General features: G+C 41.2%; 1 protein-coding gene across 1 annotated transcript; it reads right to left on the bottom strand.

Annotated features, from left to right (window-relative positions):
• Positions 1 to 1611: 1611 nt before the first annotated feature.
• Positions 1612 to 22922, bottom strand: MEX3C (mex-3 RNA binding family member C). Its single transcript, XM_044242951.1, has 2 exons — positions 21924 to 22922; positions 1612 to 4642 (listed from the first exon to the last, which is right to left on the bottom strand). The coding sequence occupies exons 1-2, from the start codon at positions 22666 to 22668 to the stop codon at positions 3417 to 3419; spliced, it is 1971 nt and encodes a 656-aa protein (XP_044098886.1). The 5' UTR covers positions 22669 to 22922; the 3' UTR covers positions 1612 to 3416.
• Positions 22923 to 27390: the final 4468 nt, after the last annotated feature.

Raw genomic sequence — 27390 nt, 5'->3', positions numbered from 1 at the left:
TTTACAAAAGGTTTTACAGAACATTTAACTTCAGATAGTGGGGGAAACATGTAATGTTTCCCTCCTTCTTAACCATTCACACTGCAGACCCACCACTGGTGTAGCAATTCCCTGGTAAAGGCAGGTGCACAGGTTTCCTAGAGCCTCTCTCCCTGTCCTTCCCTACGCAAGAAAATGAATGCAAACACCGAGGAAAGGCAGTTCTAGACTTAGAACTTGGCTAAGTGCTTCTCAGTTTTGCTAACATTTTCAGACAGCTTTGGCTTCCTCTGGCAAGGAAAGTCTCCAAAGTGGATTATTTGCAAGGTCCTCTGAAAGATCTTGACCTTGTATGAGGTACTAGAAATTCATATTCGTTGGTTGTTTAGTCTATGTTGGGAGTTGTAGAAGTATAGCATTCTGTTCCTTTGTCTGAGGAGGATGTTCCAAGACCCCCAGTGGATCCCTGAGACCACGATTAGTACCGAACCCTAAACGTACTGTTTTTCCCTATACCTGCATTACCTATGATAAAGTTGATTTATAAATTAGACACAGTAGATTAACAAGAATGATAAAACACTGACAACAATATGCTGTAAAACAAAAGTTATGTAAATGTGGTCTCTCTCACTCAAAATGTCACCCTTCTTCTTGTGATGAGAGAAATGCCTACATGAGACGAAGTGAGGGGAAGGACACAGGTGTTGTGAGGCTGTGTTAGGCTACAGAGCGCATCTGCCTCCCGGCTGGAAAGTAACTAATTGTGGGTCACCGAAATGGCGGAAAGAAAAACGGAATCAGAGGGGCCAGACGACAGTCCTGTACCACACCCAAACGTTTCTCCTTCATGCTTGTGGAGGTTAATCCTAAAGCTCACAAAACGATTCTGCGGCACTGATCTTACCCATCATCAAATCTCTGTTCTCCAGTTTTCTAGTGCGGCTGAAGAATTTCTGTCCAACACCTACCATGAAAAGACTCACTGTGACTGTGTAATATCTCTAAGAATGAACAGAATTTTGGTTTCTTTAGAACATCTTAGAAAGGTCTTTATTCTGCTTTGTAACAAATGGCAGGAATTTACTCCAATCAGTATCAAATCATTTCATTAATGGAGTAATATTTTCATCAACCACAAACCTTTCAGAAGGTACTTCCTGACTGAAAGTTTAAAAATGTGTACCTTCGTATTAGAAAGAAATTCATCTTCTAGATTTAGTGATTAAAAAGACAAAAACCTGTAACAAAGGATAGAAACTGAGTAGAGTCTGGATGGATTCAGGATTTTAACATCAATATGTAAAAAGTCATTATTTACAGTTAGGATAATAGTAATCATGGTCGACTACACAAGCAAGCAACGGAACAATCCAAAACTAGCTAAATCTCTAATTTCCCTATAATGAAAAATACTCACTTAAAGGAAAAGCTAAATTTGGATGGAGCGTAAGCGACACAGTTAACACTCTAAGAACACACTGAAGAAAAAAATCACTCTAAGAATGGACATAGGGAACTGGCTTGGGAGAGGGGAAACGTTGTAAAAGAAAATGTTCAATTCTGGCAAATGGCTATCTTCCAGCCTAAACTAATGATTGCAGGAAAAACACCAAGGAGAATACATTCAAGTTAATGGAAACAAGTCTTTATTAAGTAACTTTTAATATCAGAAAAATAAAACTCTTATAATTCTCTTTACAGCAAATATATAATATCAGTGCTTTGGCCATCTTAAGTTAAAGGCCCTTTATCATAAAATATATGGTTTTAAACTTTACTCAAATTGAATTTATAATCCCTATGACTTCCCTACATATACATAACAAAAGAGTGTAGTAAAATTAGCAAATACTAAACTATATTGATAATTTATCATTCTTAGTTTGTGGTTTTTAGAAACAGTACACGCACCTAATATATGTCGTTTCCTTGGCTTATTAGTTGCAGTGTACAATGCAACAAAATACAAAATACATGCTTGGTGAACATTCGTTCGTATCTACAAGACGGCAGCTAAAGATTAGGTTTCAATACTGACATTTAACTATCCTACAAGCAATTAGCATTACATCATAATATGCCATCAAGGCAATTTTTATACTGAAAAAATCAAAATAAAAACCGTTATTTGTAAACTTTTATACGAAATGTAACTCTTCAAGTGGAAATAAAAAATAAAATTTGTCTATTTACTATTCAATACACATAGGATTTTCAATTTTTTGTTATATTGAGAAAAAAAGCTCTTTTGTGTTGGGAAAATAACGCTTCAAAAAATAATTAGTAGAAAAACCCACCAGTATATTGTTTTGTCCTTTCAATGCCAGCACAGATTTGGGAACATACTGAGGATGAAGTTATAGACATCCACAGGTGAAATGTAAAAGTGTATCTTAAAGAAATCTTTCCTTGTGATTGGAAATAGTTTTGAAATGAAGTAAACTGATTGAAGGTCATCACAGCTGCTTTTGTAAATTATGCTAAGGGCATTATTATCCCTCTTTCCCTCCCCCTCCCCTAAATTACTAAAAAATAAAAATATATTTATAATGTGCAAGACAAATATGGATTGAACATAAAATGTTTCACATTTTGATCTATAGTCTAAAAATTAATCAACAGCTTGATCAGACTAATGAATGGAATGTTCGCATCCTCAATTATTAGCCAATATAGGTGCATCCCAAAGCCCTTCCTGAAATGGGAAAACCCAGGTGGCCATTTCCACATTCACCGAGGCAGGCAATGGGTAGGAATTCACAATCGACACAATTGCATTCCTGATCCACTGATCATACCAGCCGTGAGCGTTCTGGGCGAGATGAAGGTCAATGTAGCAGTTTTTGTCCCAAATTATAACCAGTGATCGAGTAAACTGCCATCAGCCCTATTATTACCAAGAAGTAATCACAATGCATTAAAAAGTTACTTGCAATCCTGCAGAATTAGGCATAAGTTGTTGTAAAATAAAAAACGAACCTGTTTTGTCAAAACTGGCAGTGTAAAGAAGGCAGCACTGGAAGTGTCTGAATCATCTGTAATGCCAAGTACCCTCCATAAACTCTTAATGTGGCTAGGCTTTGGGACCCATGGTTGTGAAATCTAGACGTATAAACTTTTCTCATAGGCTCACACAACCTATGATTATCTTCACTCAGCCAAGCTGAACTTCAGTTTTAACGATTCTTATACAAGCTATGTCTCTGGGTCTACAGGATAGTATTAATAATTCAAACCAAACTAATAGACAAGAGACCACTTAGGTTTAGTGTTACCATAGCAGCCTTTTATAAGTTTACTAACAACTTTAGCCTAATCCCAATAAAGCCTGATAACAGTCATAAGAATTCATTAGGAAGTTTACTGGGGGTACCATTATACCCATGCCTTTACGAGTCCATATAGAGATATAGTATTTATGTATATATATATAGTTAAGAGTGAATTTGGATTGCCTGAGTAACAGCTGTCTGGCAAACTGGACATGATGGCGTTCTCTTTTCACAGATCTTGTTGGCACATTCCATGCAGAAGAGGTTGTGGCCACATGGAACTAGGGCAGCAATAACTTCATTCTCAAAGCAAATCACACAATCGTGCTTTCGTCTGGATTCTGGAGGTGAGCTAGAGGTGGAACCACCATTGGAAGAGGAGTAACTATTGGTACCATTAGAAAAAGCAGGGATGTATATTGGAAGGCCAACATGGTTGCCTGTACTAGGTGGGTCGCTCCTAACCCTCCGAGCAAGTGGGTGTTCAATGCTCTCAGGAAATGTAGGAGACAGACGAGGAGTAGATGGCTGACTTCCTCTACGCTGAGTCTTCATGTTACCAGAGGGATCGCTCCCAAAGCCAGAGAGCGGGTTAACTGGTTCAAACGGAGTCCAGATAGTTTGAGCAGATGTTGGTAAAGAGTCAAAGGCAGGAGAGTCAACTGCAAGATCTTCTGAGCCTACAGATGGTAGTGTATCTCCAAACCAAAAGTTTCCTGTGCTAAACGGGCTTGTTGGACTAAAGTCAGCCAGCCTATTGCTTCCAAAGTAGGAATCTGTGGAACCGCTTCCCAGAGAACTGGAACTATCATTTCGATAATTGGATATCATTCTTGCGCGGCTGGGAGGAACAGGATTGGAGGAGAGCCACGCAGAGCCAAGAGTGCCACCTTCAAAGCTTACGTCGGTACCGTTGTAATGGAAATCATTTTCTTCATTGAGTTCAATATAGTTTCCTGTACGCATGGCAATATGCATTTCTATTTCTTCTCGTGCTCGGTCAACATTTTCGGGCATCCCTGTCACTTCGAAGACAGGCTCTTTATCTCTGCTTGGAGTTACTATGTATGTGTGGGTCTGCTGCTGAATTCTCTTAATAGTTGCTCCTTTGGGCCCAACGACCAATCCTACCACACGATAGGGGACCCTCACTTGAACGGTGGTTTGACCTGGCAGATTTGGACTACATGACAACCCTCCCAGGGCAGGGCCATTTTTGTTTCGAGACGCACGGATCATGGAGAAGTGCTCTGCAGCTGAGAGAATTTCTCTTTTGGCCATGGCAACATCTTCTTTCCGTCCAGTGACGACAAAAATGGGCTCTTCACCACGAACAGGTGTCTTGATATACGTGTTTGTCTTGGCTCTCAGTGCTTTAATTTTACAACCTGTTAGAAAGAAAATATTTCGTAAGAATCAACATCTATGTCAGTAATACTGATAAAGACAGATTGCAGAAAGCTCCTTTCAAGCTAAATGTCTGCTTCTGGGCAGTTTTTTTCTTTATCATGAAAACCTGTCACTAGATCACGAGAAAGCTTTCCCAACTCCACAAATGCTCCCCCACCCTCAGGTATACCCGTCTGCTGGCCTTTCACTTAGAAGCGGCGGCACCTCGAGTGGGAGATCTTAAAAGTCACGCCTGTTGTCTCCTTCTTGTTATCAGTCACTGCACATGATGCGCGGAATACTCTGTACAGGCAAGCTATACCATATGCAGGTCTGACTTTCAGAAGAGTAATAAAATAACTTCCTTGCAGGATGTTGGTGGCAAAGAAAAACCACTAGTGCACACGTAAGACACTGAATAGCTATTGTCTCATTCAAGCTATATAATAACCCTAAGAACAGGTTACTGCACTCCTTTTATTGCCAAGGAAAACGAAGCTTACAAGAACAGTTAAACCTACTCTAACTTCAAAGTCTATGGTCTTTCTGTCAGTCTGAGAACCTCAGGAATTTTGCACAACTCTAAGACAGAAGTTGTTTAACCGACTTCCACCTAGTTGTCGTATTTTCACATTACTCTCCACTCTGTAAAACCCATGAGCACAATCCTCATGGCTCAAAGGCCATCTCACATCTGCTCCATCAACTGAATTTGAGGCTAAGCTTTCCTCCTATCTGGTTATACTAGTCCTACTCACGCATTAACTAAATTAACTTTGACATAAACCAGTGCAATATGAATGCATAAAGACACTATGCTTGTATGAAAATGAAGCTGATTATTTTTTGAAAATTTCAATAAAGGGCGGCCTGGGTGGCCCAGTCAGTTAAGCATCTGACTTCAGCTCAGGTCATGATTACAGGGTCCTGGGGGATCAGCCCTGGGTCTGGGCTCCCTGCTTGGCAGGGAGTCTGCTTGTCTCTCTGCCACTCCCCCTGTTAATGCTCTCTCTCTGTCTCAAATAAATAAACAAAATCTTGAAAAGAAAAGAAAAGAAAAGAAAAGAAACTCTCAGTAAAAGATGTGTACATTAAAGAAAAAAAAAGGGTATTGCTGAATTATGTATGGGTGAGACAACTGTAAAGGCCTGGGGTAAGAAACTAACACAGGATGACTCTGCATTCACTGTAAAATTCCTGCTAAACTCAAAAGAAACATATTGAAAATTGTATGGAACATGGGCACTGCATGTCATTTTATTAAAAGACTACTCAGATTGGCAGACCCATTCTCAAATAAAAGCCTTTGGCCCAAATCCCAAGTGCATTTAAGTTAAAATAAAATATCTGAGATGCATATTCATAACTATCCATAATTCTTTAAACTTTTAGAGTAATCACCTATTACCAGTGCCAACTATGTGAGATTAGAGGGCTTCAAAGTGTAACTTAAAATGTCAAATACACAACTAAGGCATAGGACTCTGGGATTATACTTTTCAAAGATCTTAATGTGAAGATGCTATAACAGATCTGTCCTCATGAATATGTCATATGTTATTCCTAGGTTCCTTAAAATGAAGGTGCTCTTAAAGACACATGTCACATTTTGGGTGGTCTTTTTCTTAAAAATTTCCTCCCCCCCCTTTTTGCCCCCAATAAACTTACAATGTATAAAAACTAAGTCTTAAAAACAAAACAAAACAAAAAACCTAGGTCTTCATTGTTTCTAAACTGTGTAACTGCACCCTTCCCCAAGTCCCTTTGCTTCCAGGCCTACCTTACTCCCACCCATTCTCTACAGTCATTTAAGTCAAATGATGGTTTCTAAATAAAACATAGATCACATCATCACTTCTTTGCATAAAGCGCATTAGCGGCTCCCTTTAACCATAAGGATAAAGTCCAAACAATGCGGCACACAAAGCCCCCTTTACCTGGGACTGGGCTACCTCTCTCTAGATGCTTGTCTTTACTGGTCTCCTCTTCCTCTCCTTCCTCACTTCTTCTTCTTCTTCTTTTTTTTAGGACTTATTTATTTGAGAGAGAGAGAGAGAACTGGCACATGGGGTAAGGGAGGGGCAGAGGACCAAGCACACTCCTTGCTAAGCAGGGAGGTCCATGCAGGCCAGGGCTCCTTCCCTGGACCCTAGGATCATGACCTGAGCCAAAGGCAGACGCTTAAGCCAGTGAGCCACTCGGGCGCTCCTCCCTTCCTCTCTTCTTAAACTCTGCCATGAGTTTCTACCATATTAAACTTCTATCCATGTTTCCTTGCTTCCACGACCACAACGCTCCTTTGTCCTGGCTCTTTACTCCCACTTCTACTTGCTTAATTCCTGCTGGCCATACAGATTTTAGTTTAGATGTCTCATCCTCTGCGAAGGGTCCTATCCCTCAAGACTGCTTTGTGCTCCCTTCCTAAACATTCCCAAACCACTGGGCAGTTGACGAGAAGTATAGGCCTTTGGGGTGCCCATAGGGCATGTGCTGATTTCTGCATAAGAACACTGGGTCTTTCTTATACATATTGCTTTGCAGCTAAGCTTTTTTTGCTGAGCGCTTCAAGACTCTCTCATAATAGCCCCATACTGCTAATGCAACTTTGTTGAAAGGAGTTGATTATGCTAACTTCAATTATAACACATTCAACACAAGTTTATTCAACCTACCACTAGACTTATGTATCTTAACCCAGACCTATTCCACCTTCCAACAAAATGTAAAACTTACAAAGAAATAAAAGGCTTTTCTCCTCACTGCTGGATCCCAGGTGCCTACCGTGAAAACACTTTTAGCGTCAGGTTTACTTGAACGTGAGGTTATATTCACTGAGAAGACTTGGTGCGAAACCGCAAGGAAAGCACTTAGTATAGTACACAACTGGATGAGGTAAGAAGGGCCGAGGGGGGAGGGGTGGCTTGTGGGCTCTCAGGAAATTGTTACAATGAGTTGAATTTATGCTACTATAAAACTCAGAAGTTTTAACTACTAAGAGTGCAGCTCTAAGTTTACATCTATAATGAACTTCAAGATTAAGTTGATGGTGTAACTTAACTATACGACAGTGTTACTGCTTTTGCTCCAAAACAGAAAGTGAGTTAGAAGATGAGAGCAATAAAACTTTTATATCTTTTTCTTAAAAAAGATTTTATTTATTTATTTGACAGAGATCACAAGTAGGCAAAGAGGCAGGCAGGCAGAGAGAGGAAGAGAAGCAGGCTCCATGCTGAGCAGAGAGCCAGACACCGGGCACGATCCCAGGACCCTGAGATCATGACCTGAGCTGAAGGCAGAGGCTTTTACCCACTGAGCCACCCAGGCACCCCAAAACTTTTATATCTACTTATTTATACAGAATCTGAATCTTCAGGAGACTCTCTCAATTCAACACGGAAGGTGTCGCTTGGGGCTGTGAACTGAGAGTACTTCCTATAGGCCAATCGACACGTGATTGATAGAGAGCTGCCCAAGAAATTCTGAAAGGCTAACGTCAACCAGTAACTCACTGTTTACCCTATACATCCAGGGCAGTTATTGTTATTATTCAGATACTCTGGGCTACAACTTAACAAGAAGGTGTGCTAGCATCACATTTCTAACTTAGAAGGTCCTGTTCATCCTGCAGAAAAGCACTGGGCAATTTCTATTAAGCACAAGGGAGAAATAACAAAAGGGTCTGGGGTTATCTCCTCTCAACCCATACGAATACTGACCACTAGAAAGTTGAACTGCGTAAAGTTCTCCAAATAAATACTTGTGACTATAAGCAACTGTCAGCTGACCTTAGTAGAATACTTTTTGTTTAATACCTAATAGGTGTATTATTAACTAAAAAAATATGCCTAAAGGTACACAAAACACTCTCTGGCCTATGGCTGGTACTAACAAAGAGGTGTTTAATAATTGGCTCAAGAGGAAGAACAGAAGACAAACATTCTGAGCAGAAACCACTTTTTTTTTTTTTTTAAGATTTTATTTATTTATTTGACAGACAGAGATCACAAGTAGGCAGAGAGGCAGGCAAAGAGAGAGGAGGAAGCAGGCTCCCTGCCGAGCAGAGAGCCCGATGTGGGGCTCGATGTGAGGCCAGATCCCAGGATCCTGAGATCATGACCTGAGCCGAAGGCAGAGGCTTAACCCACTGAGCCACCCAGGCGCCCCAGAATCCACTTCTGAGATAGAAGAGGAAGAGGCCAATTCTGCCCCAAAGACAGTGTCTCTTAAGTTTTGCAGATAAGGGTGAAGGTAATTGGGAAGATGGCTAAGCCAACCCCTTTAAGCCACTAACAACAAAAACAGAATATATCTGTTCTCTCTCCTAAATTTTGTAAGAAAGATTTTTTTCCCCATTTTATTTTATTTCTTTTCAGTGTTCCAGCATTCATTGTTTATGCACCACACCAGTGCTCCATGCAACACGTGCCCTCCATAATACCGACCACACACTAGCCTCAAATCAGATTAGGACTATAGGAAATCTCATCAACCATAATACTGTTTCTATAGGAACATACATATTATGAATTTCAAACAACAAACACATGATTTCTAGACTATATATATTCTAAAGTTGGGGACAATTTGAATAGGGAGAGTTCTAAATAGGCAACACAAACTAAAGAGAAAACAAACTTGTTTTATTATTTTACAGGTAAGGAAGGTTAAAAAGCTTTTTGAAGTATTTTAGATTGACTTTCAATCTGAAAAGTCTAAGATATTTAAAAAAATCATGGAAGAATTTATAATCTCAGAGGGGCAAAAAAACTCATAGGCCTTAAGAGTACAGATAAATCAGACTGCACATCAAAAGAAACAGCTCAGGGCATGGAGGTGGCTCAGTGGGTTAAGCCTCTGCCTTCAGCTCAGGTCATGATCCCGGGATCCTGGGATGGAGCCCCGCATCGGGCTCTCTGCTCAGCAGACAGCCTGCTTCCCCCTTTCCCTCTGCCTGCCTCTCTGCCTCCCTGTGATCTCTCTCTCTGTCAAATAAATAAAATCTTAAAAAAAAAAAAAAAAAAAAAAGAAACAGACAGCTCATAGAAAAGGAAATATATAAATGGCTATGGACCATGAAATTCCCATTTTCACATGAACTGAGGTATCTTTTTCCACCTCTAAGACTATCCAGCATCAAAGCCAGAGCTAGTAAGAATAGGGAAAAGGACCTTCATATTTAGCTGCTGAGTATGAGTGGCCTGACGGTACTTTGCATTATTTATCAAAATCACAACTGCACGAATCCTTCTGCCCCTACAATCCCACTCATAGAATTGATTCTGTAGAAATACTTGCACAGGTGCAAAATGACCTTGTATTATATTACTTGTTTGTATTAGCATGTGGTCAGCATAGCTATATAATGGAATACAATGCAGCCATAAAACTGGTTGATTTAGGGGGACAGGGTAGGAGGGAGACTTAATTTCCTTTTACACCCTAATTTTTTATAATTTTGAACCATAGAAATGCATTAGCTTTTTCAAAGAAATATAATTAAATCAGAAAAAATTTTAAAAATACAAAGAAATGACACATTTTACTAGACTTAGAATATTAATCAATCTTTGGCTAGAACTGATATTTTAGACTGTATGAACAGCAGGGCAAATGATATCATAACTTCAAATGTGAACAAGGCTTTTTAATTCTAAGAGGTAAGGACTAGAATTTTTTTTTTTTTTTTAAAGATTTTACTTATTTGACAGAGATAGAGAGCACCAGGTACAAGCAGGAGAACGGCAGGCAGAGGGAGAAGCAGACTCCCAGCTGAGCACGTAGCCTGACTAAGAACTGATCCCAGGACCCTGGGATCACAACCTGAGCAGAAAGCAGAGGTTCAAATGACTGAGCCATCCAGATGCCCTAATAACTGTTTTCTTATAGCTACTGACAAAAACCAACGTATGGCATGCTGTATACCAGAATATGCAGAGGTTAAGAACTAGGATAGCACCAACTTTAATAGTTGTAATTTTATTTTGATTTGGAAGTAAATTCCCCAAATAAAAAAGTCTCCAACTTATCCCTGGTATAAGAACCCATTTCCTCTTTCTGTATCACTGAGGCTAGAGCTGTGTTTGTCTTAAAACCTTTTAGCTGCAGTCAGAATTACGGTCCCTGCAATCCCTGGTAACGGCAAAGATTCTGTCTTGCTTTTTCAGGGTAAAGAGAACCTCTCCCACCAAATGTGTCAGTGATTAAGAGGGAGAGATTCCCCTGCTAGGAGAGGAGTTAAAAGAAAAGGAACTGAAATGATGGGATCTTCAGTTTTTCTCAGAGCAAGGTTTATTGTATTAATTTAGTAGGTTGCAATCAACATTTAAAAAGGGGGGAAAAAAACCAACGCAACAATGCAAAGCTCAACGTGTTCCAAATAGGTGTACACAGAGCTGCAATGCCAAGTGTTCTTTTGCGGGGGGTGGGGTGGTGGTATCATGGAATAGGTTAAAAGTAGTAGTCAGTAGCTCCAAATGTTATGGGAAGTGTTCCTGATTTTTTAAAAGATTTTATTTATTTATTTGACAGAGAGTACAAGTAGGCAGAGCAGCAGGCAGAGGGAGAGGGAGAAGCAAACTCCCCACTAAGCAGGGAGCCTGATGCGGGGCTTGATCCAAGGACTCTGGGATCATGACCCAAGCCGAAGGCAGCTGCTTAACCGACTGAGCCACCCAGGCACCAAAAATCAGTGTTGCTGATTTTTGACAGAGTATTTTGTTTTCCATAAATTCACTGTATTTTCCAGTCACTCCATAAATTACATGCAACTTACATATAGGTGACTGGAAGACGTTAAAACCCTTACGAACACCAAAACTGCCTTACGTGTTTATTTTAACTTTGGGTCATCCTTGGCATGTAACTTTCTTCAAAAATTTCCCCCAACTATTTTGTTTTGAGGAAAAAGGATCCTACTAGGGTATCAGTGTATGTACACACAACATACACACTTTCTTTAAATAAGGAGGGGGAGTGAAAACTCCCTGAGTAGCTCTTGACCTCTGAGAAAATTAGAACTCCCTGGCTTGCCGTTACAATCTTCCTCTCACCAACTCTCTCCCATCAAGCAGCCAGAACCTGCCTTTTCTTAGACTTTATTATCTCCTAAACAAGTCTTGTTTCTCTTCTATCTCTACTCAGATATTTCCCTAAATAACATGGAAAACCTCCTCCTGTTACTTCCCCTCCAAACCTTATAGCTTTGAGTAACAAACATGGCCATTTAGAAGATGAGGCTATGTGAAGGGCTCTATGAACTCAGTAACAGAACAATGGTACTGGCTCTTACTATTATGGCTATGGCATAGGAATCTTCTAAGGCAAGCAAGGAAACAATGTAGAAAGGAGAAAACTGATTGTCTGTAGGCCTTGGTTCTAATCTATCACCAACTACTCCTGGTTTCAATGCTAGGACATTCAACCTCTAGGTCCCTTCCAATGCTTAAATTTTTTGACCAAGTCCCCCTTCTCCTAGGAAATATTGTCACTGCTTCTCTTTTGGTCTTAAAAGCACTTGGGACAATCAGATATAATGTTATTTCACACACACACACACACACACACACACCCCTATTCTTCCTCTTCTCAAGGAAAGGTAGGTTGAGTAATGGTTGGGAACATTAAACTTTGGATCATTATTAACCTGCTTTGTGAACTTTAGCAGGTCACTAAACCTTTATCTCTCCTTCATGGGTGAGACTGATTAAAGATATTTCTTTCACTTGGTTTTTGCGAGGATTAAATGAAATCATGTATTAAAAATGCTTATGCCCATTATTCAAGTAGGTATTTCAGCAAAGGGTACTCTTTCAGAATACCCAATCACCCCCAAAACACTGCTTCAATTATTTCCTGAGTAAAATGATCTAATACCCTTAGCTTTGAAATACTAAAAATTTGGGGCACCTGGCTGGCTTAGTGGGTTAAAGCCTCTGCCTCCGGCTCAGGTCATGATCCCTGGGTCCTGGGATTGAGCCCCGCATGGGCTTTCTGCTCTGCGGGGAACCTGCTTCCCTTCCTTTCTCTTTGCCTACCTCTGCCTACTTGCGATCTCTGTCTGTCAAATAAATAAATAAAATCTTAAAAAAAATAATAAAAATTTGTAGCACCCTTTCCAGTTTTCCAAATTCTTCCAGATATATTCTCATTTAATCTTCATAACCGTGATTTAAGCAGGGCAGGAATTGCTCAAGATCTCCCAGCTGAAAAGTCAGATCTCCAACCCATATTGTCTTAATAACCCCAAACTCTTACTACTCCATACAATTTTTCTCCAAAAGCACTACAGAAACACATTATTTCATGTTCCATGATATATTAGAACGAGGGTGGTCCTTCTCTTCATGAGCTAGCCTAGACACACTATTCAAAAGCTCCTTTAATTTTACAGGAACTCAATTTCAGTAATGTATCTTCAAAGACTGATGAATATCAGCTAAATCCCAATAACAGTGTTTCTTATGTACACAAACTGAACTCAAAATTTAAATAAACTGTTTAGATTAGCAATGCAAACTATCCCTAAATGCACAATATACAAGTAATAGCTTTCCTTTCTAAGGTTCAAGTGTTCTTGTAGCTCTTCTAGTCAAAATCCTCTGAAATTATTTGTGAAGAATACAGTCTCATTGTAAATATCACTGACAGGACTTCAAATAGCTTTATTTATAGGATTTTAGTTCTGTTGTTATCAGTATTCATATTGATATCTAATGCCTTAAGTCAAGTACATGTCTACTGCCCTTAAAGCGAAGTTGATCTTAGGTTGACTGGCTCCTTACATAAAGGGTTGGGGACTAAGGTAAGAGAAGAAAATTCCAATTTCTGTAATATGGAAACTGAAACAGTAATAGTACAATGGCAAATCTAATCTGATAATCCAGTTCAATAAAATAAGCAGCAGGTATTTACTTTGCTTCAGGTACTTTAACTGACACCAAGGATGCAAAGATGACTAAAATTCAGTGCTTGCCCTCACTAACTTGTATCGCTCCAAGCAACAGAAGGATTTGATGTCTACATGTGTTCATGTACAGATATCAATCTCTTATTCTCTTTTCTTATATTGGTGGTGGTGTTCAAACCTTTTATATTCTTACTGAGCCTTTGTTTGCTTGCTCTACCACTTAATGAGATATGAGTGTTGAAGTCTTTAATTCTATTAGCTTGAGGCCCTGGGTATGTTACTTATATCCCCATAGATCTGTTTCCTTATGTGTCCGGTGGAACAGAGAATGCATCAGATGAGATAAACTGTCTCATACGCTTGAAGGTTTACCATTAAAAAACAAACAAACAAACCAATTTTCTATAGGAAGCTGAAAACACTTAAGGAATTTACCTCCTAAAGATAAAACTTGTATTTAAATTGTACAAAACTTGGAGGAGATATGTTTAAGTCAACCTAAATGGGAATTTGAAATCTGGTGTAGTTTTGCATGATTTTAGGGATTCTTTTTGGACAAAAATCAGAATGTAAGCGTTATAAGAAATAATCTAGCTCAATCTCATTTTACACACGAAGAAAACTGAAGCCCAGAATTAGAAACTGATGACTCCTAAATATACCATTCTCTCAACCTGCCTCATTTTCTACTTGATTCTTAAACTAAATTTAAAATGCCCCCTCTGTTTTCACTTAGAAAAGAGAACTGATATAGTTAATAATTAAAAAAAGGGCTCACATTTGGCCTTTCACTAAAGCTGAAACACCTAGAAGAGGGTGTAAATTAGAGATGAACGGTCAAATAAATTTCCTAATTGGGGATTTTAAAATTAGGTTTATCCCTTTTGGAGGACGTTAATAGAAACCTTAGAATTACTTCTGTTTGGGTACCATATAATAGAATCAGATTCATTTGTAAACTTTAAAAAATACACTGTGCATCATTTAGTTAGTGGTATACCCCGGGAAAATTTATAATGTGATAATTTTTGTTTTCAACTAGCATTTTCTCAGAGTACAAACCTTGCAGTAAAAAAAAAAAAAAGTATAAACTTTATCCTACTCCATATATAGTTTATTATCTCTACACTTTCAATCGTGCCATGCGTTTGTACTAATGACATCATCTCAAACTTGATCCCCACAACAAATGGGGTATGGGAAGGGACCAGGAAGAACAAGTTGATGGAACAGGTTTTTCCCACAAGAATAGAGACTCTGCAAGGTTAACTGATTTGTCCAAGGTCACAGGCAACAAATGGTGAAACCAAGTCTCTAACAAGTTTTCTAACCCCAGGCTCCATTGTCTGTTCCTACAGTATACTAAAATGATATTGATTGAAAGATAGAAGTCAAAGGGAAGAATGGTACAGAAGAAGGAAAAGTAATAAAAAGGTCAGTTTTAGTATTTTAAGTCCTAGTCTTATTATTCCATGATACAACTTTAACTGTAGTCAAATCAGGCTTCCCTGCATACACTGAATTGCAGTTTTTGCTTACTGGACAAAGGAAACAAACCATGCCCACATGAATTGTTCCTAAATCCCAAACAGTGGCATCAAAGAGGTTCTAATGTTATGCAGTGCAACTTAAAATTTTCAGAATCAGTCATGGAATAAAGATTTGATCTAATCCAATAGCATTAGGCTGTGCATACATTCAATTTAGTATATACTTGGGCTTGGCAACACTAATACTGGAAATTTATTTTAAAAGTTTAAGTGCCAGATTTAATCTTTACAAATGTCCATATGATACCCCCATACGGTGGAATGGGGAAAAAAATTAAAGCCACAAATTATGGTAAATAAGCCATCTGGAAGGCATTAAGATGCAGTTTAATAATAATAAAAAAACCTATCACTTTAAAATCTACCTGAAAATCAGTTGGGTTTCAAAGTAAATTTTCCATAATTTATTTGGAGTTTTCTAAAGGAGTCTTTAAACTGAAAATACACTTTTCTCTTTTTTTCAATTGGGAATTCAACTTTAAATTACAAATTCTACATAGCGTAAATAACATTAAAAATTCTGTAATAATTCTTTTGATCATAAAATAATACTGCGGTAGTCATCATGGCCATTCACTAATATTCTAGCTCTCTTCTGTGGGCACATGGTTGTAATGGACTTTCTCACCTACTTGAAGGTAGGTGTGGTCAGATGACTTGCTCTGATTAATGAAATATGAGCAGATGTAATTACTACTTCCGGGTTTAACATTTAAAGACCAGCATGTCCTGGGGCTCCTGGGTAGCTCTGTGGGTTAAGCCTTTGCCTTCGGCTCAGGTCATGATCTCGGGGTCCTGGGATTGAGCCCTGCATTGGGCTCTCTATTCAGCGGGGAGCTGCTTCCCCCTTCTCTGTCTACTTGTGATCTCTCTCTGTCAAATAAATAAATAAAATCTTAAAAAAAAAAAAAAGACCAGCATGTCTTATACAGTGGAATAAGACATGCTGGTTTTTTTTTTTTTTTTAAGATTTTATTTATTTATTTGACAGAGAGAGATCACAAGTAGACAGAGAGGCAAGGCAGAGAGAAGGGAAGACCAGCGAACACTTGAGATGGTGGCCGCTGTGTTGTCCTAAGTTCCTGAATGACTGAAATAAGCAGCACCCCTGAGAATAATAAACCTTTATTGTTTTAATATTGAGATGCTGGGCTTTGTTATCACAACATAATTTAAACCCATCTGCACAGAAATGCCATGTAGCCAACAGACATTCAGATACCAGTTGAATCTAGTTCTTTTGCATTAGAAGAATATAATGTGTGAAACTGCTAAAGCCAAGAAAGTACATGAAAGAGTGGTTCAACTTAGTTTCAGATTTAACTTAACAAAAATATGTACTTATCACGTAAAGTTTCATGTGTTTCAATTTATTTGTAGATCATTCAGTGTCCAGAGGTATTACAGGTAAGATTACATCCATCTGAGGAGGTTATCTAAAGCCTAGGAGTTTAAGTGACTTGTCCAAGATCACAAAGTGAATTATTGGTACAGAGTAATCAAATTTAGGAATTTTAATTTCTGGTTGCTGATTCTTTCCAATATACCACAGTTAAGCAGACACTGTTCAGGGAATCTGGGGTAGTTTTTATATTAAAACATGCATTCTGAAACATTTTTGTATTCAGTTTAAGGCAAAAGTATTAAATCCTTCAATACGTGTAAATATTAAATTCATTCAAAATCAAATCGACAAATTAAGCACTATCTTTAAAAAAAATTTTTTTTAAAGATTTTATTTGTTTGACACAAAGAGATCACAAGTAGGCAAAAGGCAGGGGTAGAGAGAGGGGGAAACAGGCTTTAAGCACTATCTTATAACTAAATGCTACCTCTTCCCTTGAAAACTTTAAGATGTAAGAAGAGCTACCCAGAATTTCAACCCATAAACTTTGTTGAAATATTTCTAAAGAGAAATCTCTAACATAGTAACACTTTCCAAATACTTTACACCCTGGATCATTTTTAGATTGTTGGTAACCAGGGGGTAGAAAATACACCCTTATATTACTACTTTATTTTCCATTTCCTCCTAGTGTATCAAAATAGGTCATTAGCTGAATAAGGCAGGAAGAACAGGCAGTAGATTCCCCACCCATTTGCAAAACAGTATCATTGAACCTTTCCCAATGGTCCCAGAGCTAATACAACTGTTATCAACTAAATTTAAATTTTAAAGCCTAGAACTTACAATATCTGCTTTTTAAAGCCACCATCTATATAACACAAATTCACTTTCCAAACTATAAATGACAGAATTTTTAGTTAGGCATAGGAGAACAAGAATATTAGGATGATAACTGTGCTTTCTGGATAGCAGAGATAGCAAATTTTATTAAGTAAATTAATTTGGATAGTGAAGATACTAAGTTATCCAAACTAGGAATAAAGTATCCCAAAGTTCATGATTAGGGCAGAAATTAACCCAAATATCATTAACCTTCCTGAGCAGGACGCTTGAATACAGAAGCAGCAACTTAAATCTTTGATATCAAACTGGTCTAAATGCAAGTTCCAGTTTTTGAAGAGGCTATAAAACATGCAAAACATGTCTTCAGACATCCAGTTTCTACATCTGTAAAATGGGGATCATGGCCTAGCAGGATTGTAGTACCTGGCAAAGAGAAGGCCAACAATCCCTCCTTCTCCATAAAAGAAAAAAGACATTGTATTTTAGCCTTGTTCTGAAACATTCTGTCCTCATGAAATGTGTTTCTTCTTGAATAGGGAATTTATGTATGGCAAGACCCAAGTTTCTCTTTTTCTGTCAGACAGACATACACAAATAAGTGCACACTTTATTTTAGTTGTGTTAAAACTTGAGTGGTTCTATCCTAATGAAACAGGAAAAATGTCACAAGGATGCATTTATGACAACTTGAAACACTGTAACATCTTCATTATTTAAAAAGTGACCATGTACAAAACCACTGGGAATCAGTGGAGACAGAGTAGCTCAATATAAATAAAAAAACAATTTCCAAAGGGGTCTAGTTCAGCCACAGCCAAAGTAAGGTACAAGAAACTCAACTGGAGTGCAGGAAAAAAAAAATTAGAACTCGAATTTCCATTTTTACCCCATTCTTTAAATTCTTTACATGTTTTGTAGCACATATGTATCATTCATACATTAATATTCAGACATTGGGAATACAAGCTTAATTTGTTTGACAAGGTGTACAATAAAAAAAAAAAGCTGAAGATGACTTTTCCAGAAAACACATATATAAAGAATAGAAAACATACAGAAAACACATATATAAAGTCACTAACGAAAATAGCTAAAGACCCACATTAAGTTTAAACAGTAACATAAAACCCTGAGGTACAAGTTTTTAAAACAATCGAATTTATGACATTCAGTATTTCCTTACAATGTAGTTAAGAATGGGTATAGAGTTCTAGTTTAGTCCAACTGGGTATCAATGACTGTACAAATTAGAACCAAATCCACTGCCTTAAATTAAACCTCTAGTTAACCACTGTGAACGTGTCCTGCAGGTAGTATATTTAACATAAGTTAAGTCTGTTGTCAGGTTCACCCTCAATGTCCATATTCTAAAACATCTATGATTATACAAAAAGCCTCTCCTAGTTCCTAGCTTTATTTTACAGTATGGTTGGTTTCAATATGAGATGCAAAGGTTTAAAAGAAGGGGCCAATTTAACATTTGCAAATGACCATATGCTACTGGGGAGTCTATATATGAGGTCAATACTGCCAACTTTCATCACTATCAAAAGCAGCAGTTTGTTTGTTTTTTTTCTTTGAAAGATACTGGAACCCAGAGGCCATTTACATGAGTTCTAGTCTATATGACTCAGAATTCCATTTGTCCTACCCTTTGCTTCAGAGCTGAAGTCGGAAATGTCTCCATCTGTGTCATAATTATTTCCAAAACCAATTAAGAAATGGCAAAAACAGAAAATTATAACTTCAGGTAAATGAATAAAGTGGCAAGAACGATTAATTCTTTAGAATGAAAATTTAGTTCATCCAAAGCAAACAAGTAAATTAAGTGATTTGCCCTCTTTATTCACTTAGAGAAAAGATAAATTATCACACTTTTAAAGTGCAGGGGTGCCTGGGTGGCTCACTCAGTGGGTTAAGTGTCTGACTCAGGTCTTGGTCTTGGCTCAGGTGACAGACAGGCTTTCGGTCATAGGACCCAGAACCACACTGGGCTCCGTTCTCAATGTGGAGTGTCCATCAGATTCTTCCTCCCTCTCCTTCCGCCCCTCTCCACTCATGTGCTCCCTCTCTCTCAAATAAATAAACAAAATCTTTAAAAACAAAAATACGCAAACATTGTAAGGTGCCTTGTCCTCCATGAGTGGGAAAACACTTCACCGGTTTTATTATGGTGGAGGGGTGGAGGTAGCAAAGGGGTCAATGATCCACTAGAGGCAGGAAAGGGGGGGCAAGACTTTTGGCTCTTAAGAGAATATAGAGGATGATGACATACTTGTAACAGTACTGTTAACTCTGGGAACTATAAAGTGTTAAGAGGAATAGTCAGCAATTTGTCTCCATGTCCTAAGACATAAATAGAACCACATTTCCTTATTAACCAATAAACACAGCCCAATAAGCACAGAAAAACTAAAGACTTTATCTCATTTGCTATTAAATAAATTATAAAATGTTAAATTATTTTAATAGATGGTACAAAATAAAAGCTGGGAATGAATTCAGTTTACTTTTAAATAATGGATTTGTATAAAGATAACATTTTGTACAATTAGGGACCATTTTTTGGTGTTTTAAAGGGTACAATACAGATGAAGACAAAAGTTTGTATTATTTGTATTGAACTAAATATACAAAAGATTTCATTATCTTGTCCCTCAAACTGGCAAGTAAATGTTCTTTTCTCACCGTCAAATGGCACCATAAGCACATTGAAGCAACTTGTGCTGAGGAAGCGCCATCCTAGTACAGCATTTTAAGGGTTTTTCATACTCTGGCCAGAAGGCACACCTTCTCAGCCCCTTTGTAACCACACACACCCCTTTTAAGACCCCAAGTATCCTCCCCCCAAATCACAACTTTCTAATTATACCCAGATTATTATCCCTCCACACTTTCCCTCACATTGTTCTTCAGTCATTCTTCATCTCTATTTGTTGAAGTCCTATCCATTCTCAAGTCCCTCCCGGGTTGATATTTTCACATGTATGACTGTTTGTCACATACTGTGGAGAATGCCATTAACTACACATTCGTTTAGTACCATTCCACAGTTGATTAGACAGTTTTTTAAGAGCAGCAAGTTTGTCTGGATCAATCTCACATTTCCAACTGCCATAAACTCCACACCTGGCAAAACAGAGGCTTGAAACACAGCAATTCCTTGATGTTCTTAACTGAATGGCCAACTCATTCTGGACTTTTCAACTGAGATATTACAATTTTATGCTATGTAAGGTGAAGCAGTGCTCTCCTGGATTAGTATCCATAAGTATTGCAAAACAACTCCCCTCTCAAAACCCACCCAAATAAAGCAAACAAACAAAAAAAGGCATCTGAATCTTATTTACTAACTATAGGCATAAACTCTCAATTGAATGGTACCAGCTTTGAACTGTGCCTTTAAAGTACCAGTCATCAGACAGTCTGAATAAGCTATCTCCTTTACCCAGATTTCAGATGGGTTTTTCTTATTAAAATCTGAGAGGTAAGAAATGAGCCAACTTTGATATTTGAAACCACCATTTCCACAGACCTCTTATTTATGTGTACTTTAGACCACTTGGGAAAGATGAGATCATTTAAGCAGCAGCGCCATTATTTCTCTTTATTTGACCCCACAATGCTCTCAACCTAACAGTAAAGAGACATGCATCAACCAGGCTAAGCTACATCGTAACAAGACGGCTGGGGGTAATATTTACTCCCTTAGTACAGGAGAAAAAGCTATGCTAAAGTGCAAAGGACCTTCCCTAAAAATGTCGGATACTGAGGTACTCTGGGCATCCCCTTCCCCCACCTTCACAAATCTACTCCTGGAATCTGAGACATAGGTCCTTTGTCTGAACAATGTGGGAGGAGTCTGTCTGCAGTGCTGGTGTGCTGGCAAGTGAAGAGAATTTACTGAAAACTGTATAAACGCATAAAGTTCCTTAACTCAATTACCTTACTGTCCATTTTTTCTTCATCGTGTACAATGCAAGTGTTCTAAAAGATAGCCAATGTGCCTTTTCCAGGGTTCAAATGTATCAAAAGAGAATACAAAAAGATCAACAGAGTTAGGCTGCTCTTCAAAAGCTAAGTTTCTGAATAGCGGAGGGGTAGAGCGGGGGTGATGGTTTTACCCACCACTTGAACATTCCCTTCCCTCTCGAACGGGCTCTTTATACAAAGCCTCCATTTCTGTCCATTTCTTCACCGAAACGAGCTGCCGTAAGGTAAAGCTGAGTGCCTTTTAGAAGACAGTCGGCTGCGCAAACTTGCAATCTCGCAGCTTTCCGTGCACAACGCCGAATTCACCGAATCCCGACCTTTTACCACCTCACTGAGGTTTTTGGTGCCACGCCAGCCTACTGTTCCACGAATACAGCCCGAGTAAAGTGAACACCACCGGATTGGGTGGCTCCAGAAACTTAACACCTTCTACCACGCAAAAACCAGCGGAATACCGTGGGTTTTCGCAAGGTGACCCATCTTCTCATCTCATTGACCACGGTTCCTCGCAGACCCCTTCGCGATGGACTCGGGGGACTCGCCGGGTTCAGTGTTGCTGCCCGGAGCTCTTTTCTTTCGTCTCCCCACCCACGCCCGGGGGCCAAGCCCAGGGGGACTCCCCTCCTCCCTGCCGCACTCACCCTGGCGACCGACAATCTCGGCGACATGCTCGGAGCTGGGCACCGGGACGCACTCAGTGGTGTTGACGCTCTTCCTCCGGAGCAGGGCCGCCTGCTCCCCGTTTAGGGCGGCCGCCGCCGCCGCCCCGCAGCCGCCGGGGCCGTAGGCGTGGGACAGCATCGCCGCCATCATGCCCTGGGCATCGTCCCCTCCGTAGAGCACCCCCGCCGCCGCGGCCGCCGCGGCCGCCTCCCGGGCATCGAAGCTGGCGGCGGGCAGCAGCACCGACCCCAGGGACCCGCCCGGGATCGGTTGGGTCTGGGAGGCGGCGGCCGCGGGCGGCGACAGCAGCAGCAGCGACGGTCGGTCCTCCTCCTCTGCCTCCTCCAGCTCCTCCTCCTCCAGCAGGTCTCCGTCCAGCTCCGCTTCCTCCCCCTCCTCCTCCTCGTCGTCCTCCAGCTCCAGCTCGGCCGCCTCCGGGGGCCCGGGCCGGCCGGGCGGAGCCCGCTCCTCCGGAGACAGCCCCGCCGCCCGCCGGGCCTGGCCCTGCGCCGCCGCCGCCGCGGCCCGAAGCGCCGGGGTACCGGGCTCCGCCGGGCTGGGGTCGTCGAGGCCTAGCGCGGCCAGGCGCTCCCTCAGCAGGAGCCCGTCCCCCTCCAGCTCCGGGCCGCCCGCGGGCGGCGGCAGCGGCGGCGGCGGCGGCGGCTGCGGCAGGGGGGCCGGGGCCGCCGCCAGGGCCAGGGCCGCGGAGCTGCCGCTCGGCATCGCGGCGGCGCGCTGTCAATGGCGGCGGCGGCGGCGGCGGCCGGGTCAGGCGCGGCGGGCGGCGAGCCCCATGGCGGACAGGGCTCGGGCCCTGCTCAGCGCGCAAACACCTTTCCTCTGGGGAGGCGGCGGGGCTGGCGACCCGGGCGGAGGAGCGCCAGGGCCGCCCGGAGACTGGAGAGGGCGGGGTGGAGGGGCAGAGGAAGGAGGCAGAGGTAGGTAACTAGGTGGGTGGGTGGGGACGGCAGCGGGGCGGGCTGCTGGAGGTGGCAGCGGCTCCCCTCTCAGGGTTTCTTTTGTTTCATGGCCTTAACCAGCCCCCGGCGCGCGCGGCGGCGGCGACGCCCCACGCCGCGCTCCGAATGAAGCCGGCGCGCTCTGATTGGCTGCTTTTAATCTCTGGGAGCCCGCCCTCTCCTCCCCGCAGCTTTCTAATTCCTTTCCCTAGCCCCACCCCCCCCACCCTCTTCTCGGGCCCCGCCCCGCTCCTCCCCAGAGCTCTCTGATTGGGCGACCGGGACAAGCCCGTCCCCGAAGCCTTCTCCTTCCGTCCTTTCCCCTCCCCCCTCCCCTCCCTCCCCTCTCCCTACTGGCTCACGAGGGGACGGACTGTGATTGTTCGCTTTATACGTCACTCTTTGTGACGTCTCCAGGTGGGGGCGGGGAAAAGTAGGAGGGACGAAGGCCCCGTAACAGGCTGAAACTGAGGCGGACTAGGGGTTTTCGCGCAGGCGCGAGCAGTTGCAGCGCACACCTTGATTTCTCCCTTTCTCCTTATCCCTCTAGCCCACCGAGGTCGGGTCTTTTAGGGCACTGTGTGAGCTGCCTTGGAGTGGAGCGTAGGCATGGGCTCGGAGGACGCTGTTTCGCCAGGTTGAGGACGAGATTTTCTCCTTTCGGGGTAGGGGCCTAGGGAGAGTCCGCGGAGGAGGGGCCAGTAAGGTGTCCTCCTATCCGGCCGCGGGGGTGGTTTCCTGAGCCGCGTGGCTCCGGGGCCTTCCCCTGCTCGACCCGCGAGCGCTCCTCCCTCCCGGCAGGGCCCGCCCACGCCCGGCTGGCTCGGTTTCCAGTGCCCGGGGGCCGCTGGCTGACAGCGGGAGCCTTGATGTGCTGAACTTCAGTCATTTGGGGGCTTTTCAAGGCAATTAAGTCATTGTTTCCTCCTCCAAGGCGCTCTTTCCACATTGTGGCCCAGGTGACCCCACAGTGCTATCTTTTTTGGAGGCTTATTTTTAAATGGCTTAGGCTATGACATACCCCCCCCCCCCGTTTAGTACCAGTTAGTATCCCCAGGTTAGTCTTAACCCACATCGTCCTACAGACATATATAAGGCGGGCAACATAGCATAATTATAAGGTTTCTAGTGGCCCCATTAGAAAAAATAAGAAAAAGTAGACTTGATTCATTGTATTTACAACATCACTTCAACATGCGATCAATATAAAGTTATTAGTGAGATTTTATAGTTTTTTTTTCAGTCTTTGAAAATGGTGTGTATTTTACACTTACAGACACTCAGCATAATTCAGTTCGCTTCACACCAGCCATATTTCAAGTACTCAAGTACATATTTCAAGTACTCAAGTATATATTTCAAGCAGCTCTAGACCTCTTGTTTTTTGAATGACAACTTGGGACCTTTTTATATTGGATTTATTTTTAATATCTTACTGCCTCAAACTCCTATGAGTGAATTTTAATTGAGCTCCTACTCTTCTAAATTGCTTAGAATGTTACAAAGAACAGTAGTTCAAGAGGAAGCTAAACTATGTCCTCTCTTTCTCTAGTTTGTCCCTTTACAGTCACGTGCAGAATCCTTACTTCAATTTACTCCACCCCCTCAATCAAAGGCCTAGAGAATTTTAGCTAACACTACAGCTTTCCTGTTATTCCAAGGTTTCCCTAGACCTTATATAACCCTGTGTGTTGCTTCTCTAACAGCTTATTTGTTAGAAATCCCTGGAGCAGGGATTTCAAGACTGGATGTACAGCAAAGTCAAGAAGGGCTTTTTTAAAAAAAGCTAAAATCAGAGCAGGGAGACGCAAACTGTGGATATCTGGATTTAGTGGGAAATTTGGAGTGGGAATCTGGACATGTTTTTAAGAAGCCACACAGATTATTCTGAAGCTCAGCTAGGGTTGAGAACACTGATCTGGGGTGTGGTTTTGGCTTTACAGACGAATTTAGCATTAGCTCTACTGAAAAATGATCTTTTTCTCCCCTACCTTCCTAATTAGGTACAATTTTCACTGATTTACTACATCTACACCCTTTCTGTGTTACGCCCCAAGGACATATTATTTTGTAACATCTTAACAAAGGTACTGAAACTTTCAGTGTATCAGTGAATAGCTTGTATAACAACATTTTCTTATAGAATATACATATACTATATGTTTGCTATCTGATATTTCAGTTTAAACAATAACCATTATTTGAAGGGTAGATCTTCTAGCAAAGCAAATCTTGTCAAGGGAGAAAATCAAAACATGCAGTGGCCACTCCCAGGATACATAGGTCATTGGGACGAAATATGTATGTAGTAGAATTACAAATGAAATTCTCAAAAGTTCCTTTTGCCACCTCTTTTTGTGAGTTGTCATTTAATGCTCACACCTTGGTCTTAACTTCTCTTCCCAAGGACCCAAAGAAAGAGTGGGATTGATAGTTTACAAAACATTTTTCTTTTGAGAGGGAGAAATGTAAAGAATAGATTCGTATAGATAAGATCCCTTCAGGAAGGGTTTTTTTTTTTTTTAATGCTAAATGGTTTAACCTAGGTGTTCCTAATATAAAATTTGCTTTCTGCTTCATTCCCACATAATAAATGAGGTTTCATAATTTCCTATACACAAATGTATATATTCATGCATTAATTTATACTTGATCAATATTGTGATTTATGAACAAGGCAGGAGATATTGAAGCTCAGGGATCTTCCCATTTGGGTCTAAATTTGTCTTGTATTAAATTTTGTTTATGAAGCAAATTTAAGATTTGCTTTTGCTCTTACATATATGCCTGGGATTCCTTCATTTAAGTTCATTTAACAACACTGTCTTTTCTCCCCCAGTCACATTATACCCTAATTTGTACCTGGGTAGGGGATCTCTTTCATTGCTCTGCTGCTGTTTATGACGTAAGTAGATACACTGGGGCAGAAGAGTTGCTTTAAGGATCTCAGAACAGAAAGAAAACTACAGAGTTGGCTACATGTTATCAACTCCCAGGCTGACTGCTGAACTAGCCCTTTAAACCTGTCAAATTGTAATGATTTTAAGGTTGGAACAACTGCAAACTAAACAAAGCTTAACGAAGATGTTGGTCCTAGCAAGTAAACAGACTAGGGGCACCCAGGTGGCTCAGTCGGTTAAGTGTCTGTCTTCAGCTCAGGTCATGATTGGGATGGAGCCTGGCTCAGGCTCTTTGCTCAGTGGGGAGCCTGCTTCTCATTCTCCCTGCTGCTCCCTCTGCTTGCGCATGCTCTCTCTCTCTGTACATGTATCTGACAAATAAATTATAAAACTCTCTCCTACATTAGCAAACAGGAACTCTTTCTTGATGGCACAGCACTTACTTTCACCACTCTTTCTTCTCCGAATCCACTATCTGTTCCCCTTCTTTAGGGCACACTGCAGTGGACCCATGGGCTCTTGCTATGTCCTTGAAATTATTCTCATCTTGTCACTGAATCCAATGAGCACTGCTTATCCTTACTCAGCTTACCCTTTCCCTGGCAGGATTTGACACCACTGACTGCTCCTTAAATCACTCTCTTCCGGGAACCTGGGGTGGCTGAGTCAGTTAAGCATCAACTCTTGATTTCTGCTCAGGTCACCATCTTAGGGTCCTGAGATTGCACCTTGAGTCAGGCTGGGCGTGGAGCCTGCTTAGGATTCTCTCCCTCCCTCTCCCTGTCCCCTTCCCCCTTGCTCTCCCTAAAATAATCTTTAAAAAATAAATGTAAGGGTTTTCATTTTTTAAAAAAAGACAGTTTTTAGCTTAGTATTCAATACCACCACTATCTACTCAGTTCCTCTGACCAAAAACCTGGGAAACATTTTTGATTTCTCCTTTAACCTGCACACCCAGTAAAGACCAAGTCTTGGGGGGGGGTCATACCTCTCAACTCTCAAATCTGTCTATCATTCTGCATTTTTACCACCATTCCCATAGTCAAGGCCACCATTAATTATATCATGAACTGTCCCAATAGTCTCCAAACCATACTCTTATGTCCGGTCTGCTGTCCTCTAATTCATTTCCTATGTGGCTGAGATGACTGTAATTCAGGTTTACTCCTTCCATTGGCCTGCTTAAAAATCCTTTTTGTCCTTAGAATAGCATCCAAATTTGTTAACATAATTTATAAGGTCTTCTCTGAGTCCCACCTTCTGCTTTAGCCTGATTTCATGCCATTCTTCCTCTTGCATTCTTGGCCTCTGCCACAGAGGCCTTCCAGCAGCCATTCTGGTGTATATTGTACATTCTTTATTATGCCTTCATGCCCCGAATACAACTCTCCTCTGCCCACTGTTAGTGAACACCCACTTGTCCTTTAGGGCTCAGCTTGTCTACCATGTCTGTTAATCTTCTAGGGGTAAGGCGAGTGTCCTTGCAGCAGGGTCTCATTGCATCCTCCCTGTCTGTAGCAGGATGACCCAACTCTAGTTGTCCAAGTTCCCTCTTCCTCTGTTTGCACCCGTATAGTGCCAGTGTC

The sequence above is a fragment of the Neovison vison genome, chromosome 3, assembly GCF_020171115.1.
Source record: "Neovison vison isolate M4711 chromosome 3, ASM_NN_V1, whole genome shotgun sequence".
Lineage (NCBI taxonomy): Eukaryota > Metazoa > Chordata > Mammalia > Carnivora > Mustelidae > Neogale > Neogale vison.
This window is presented reverse-complemented; position numbering and strand designations above follow the sequence as displayed.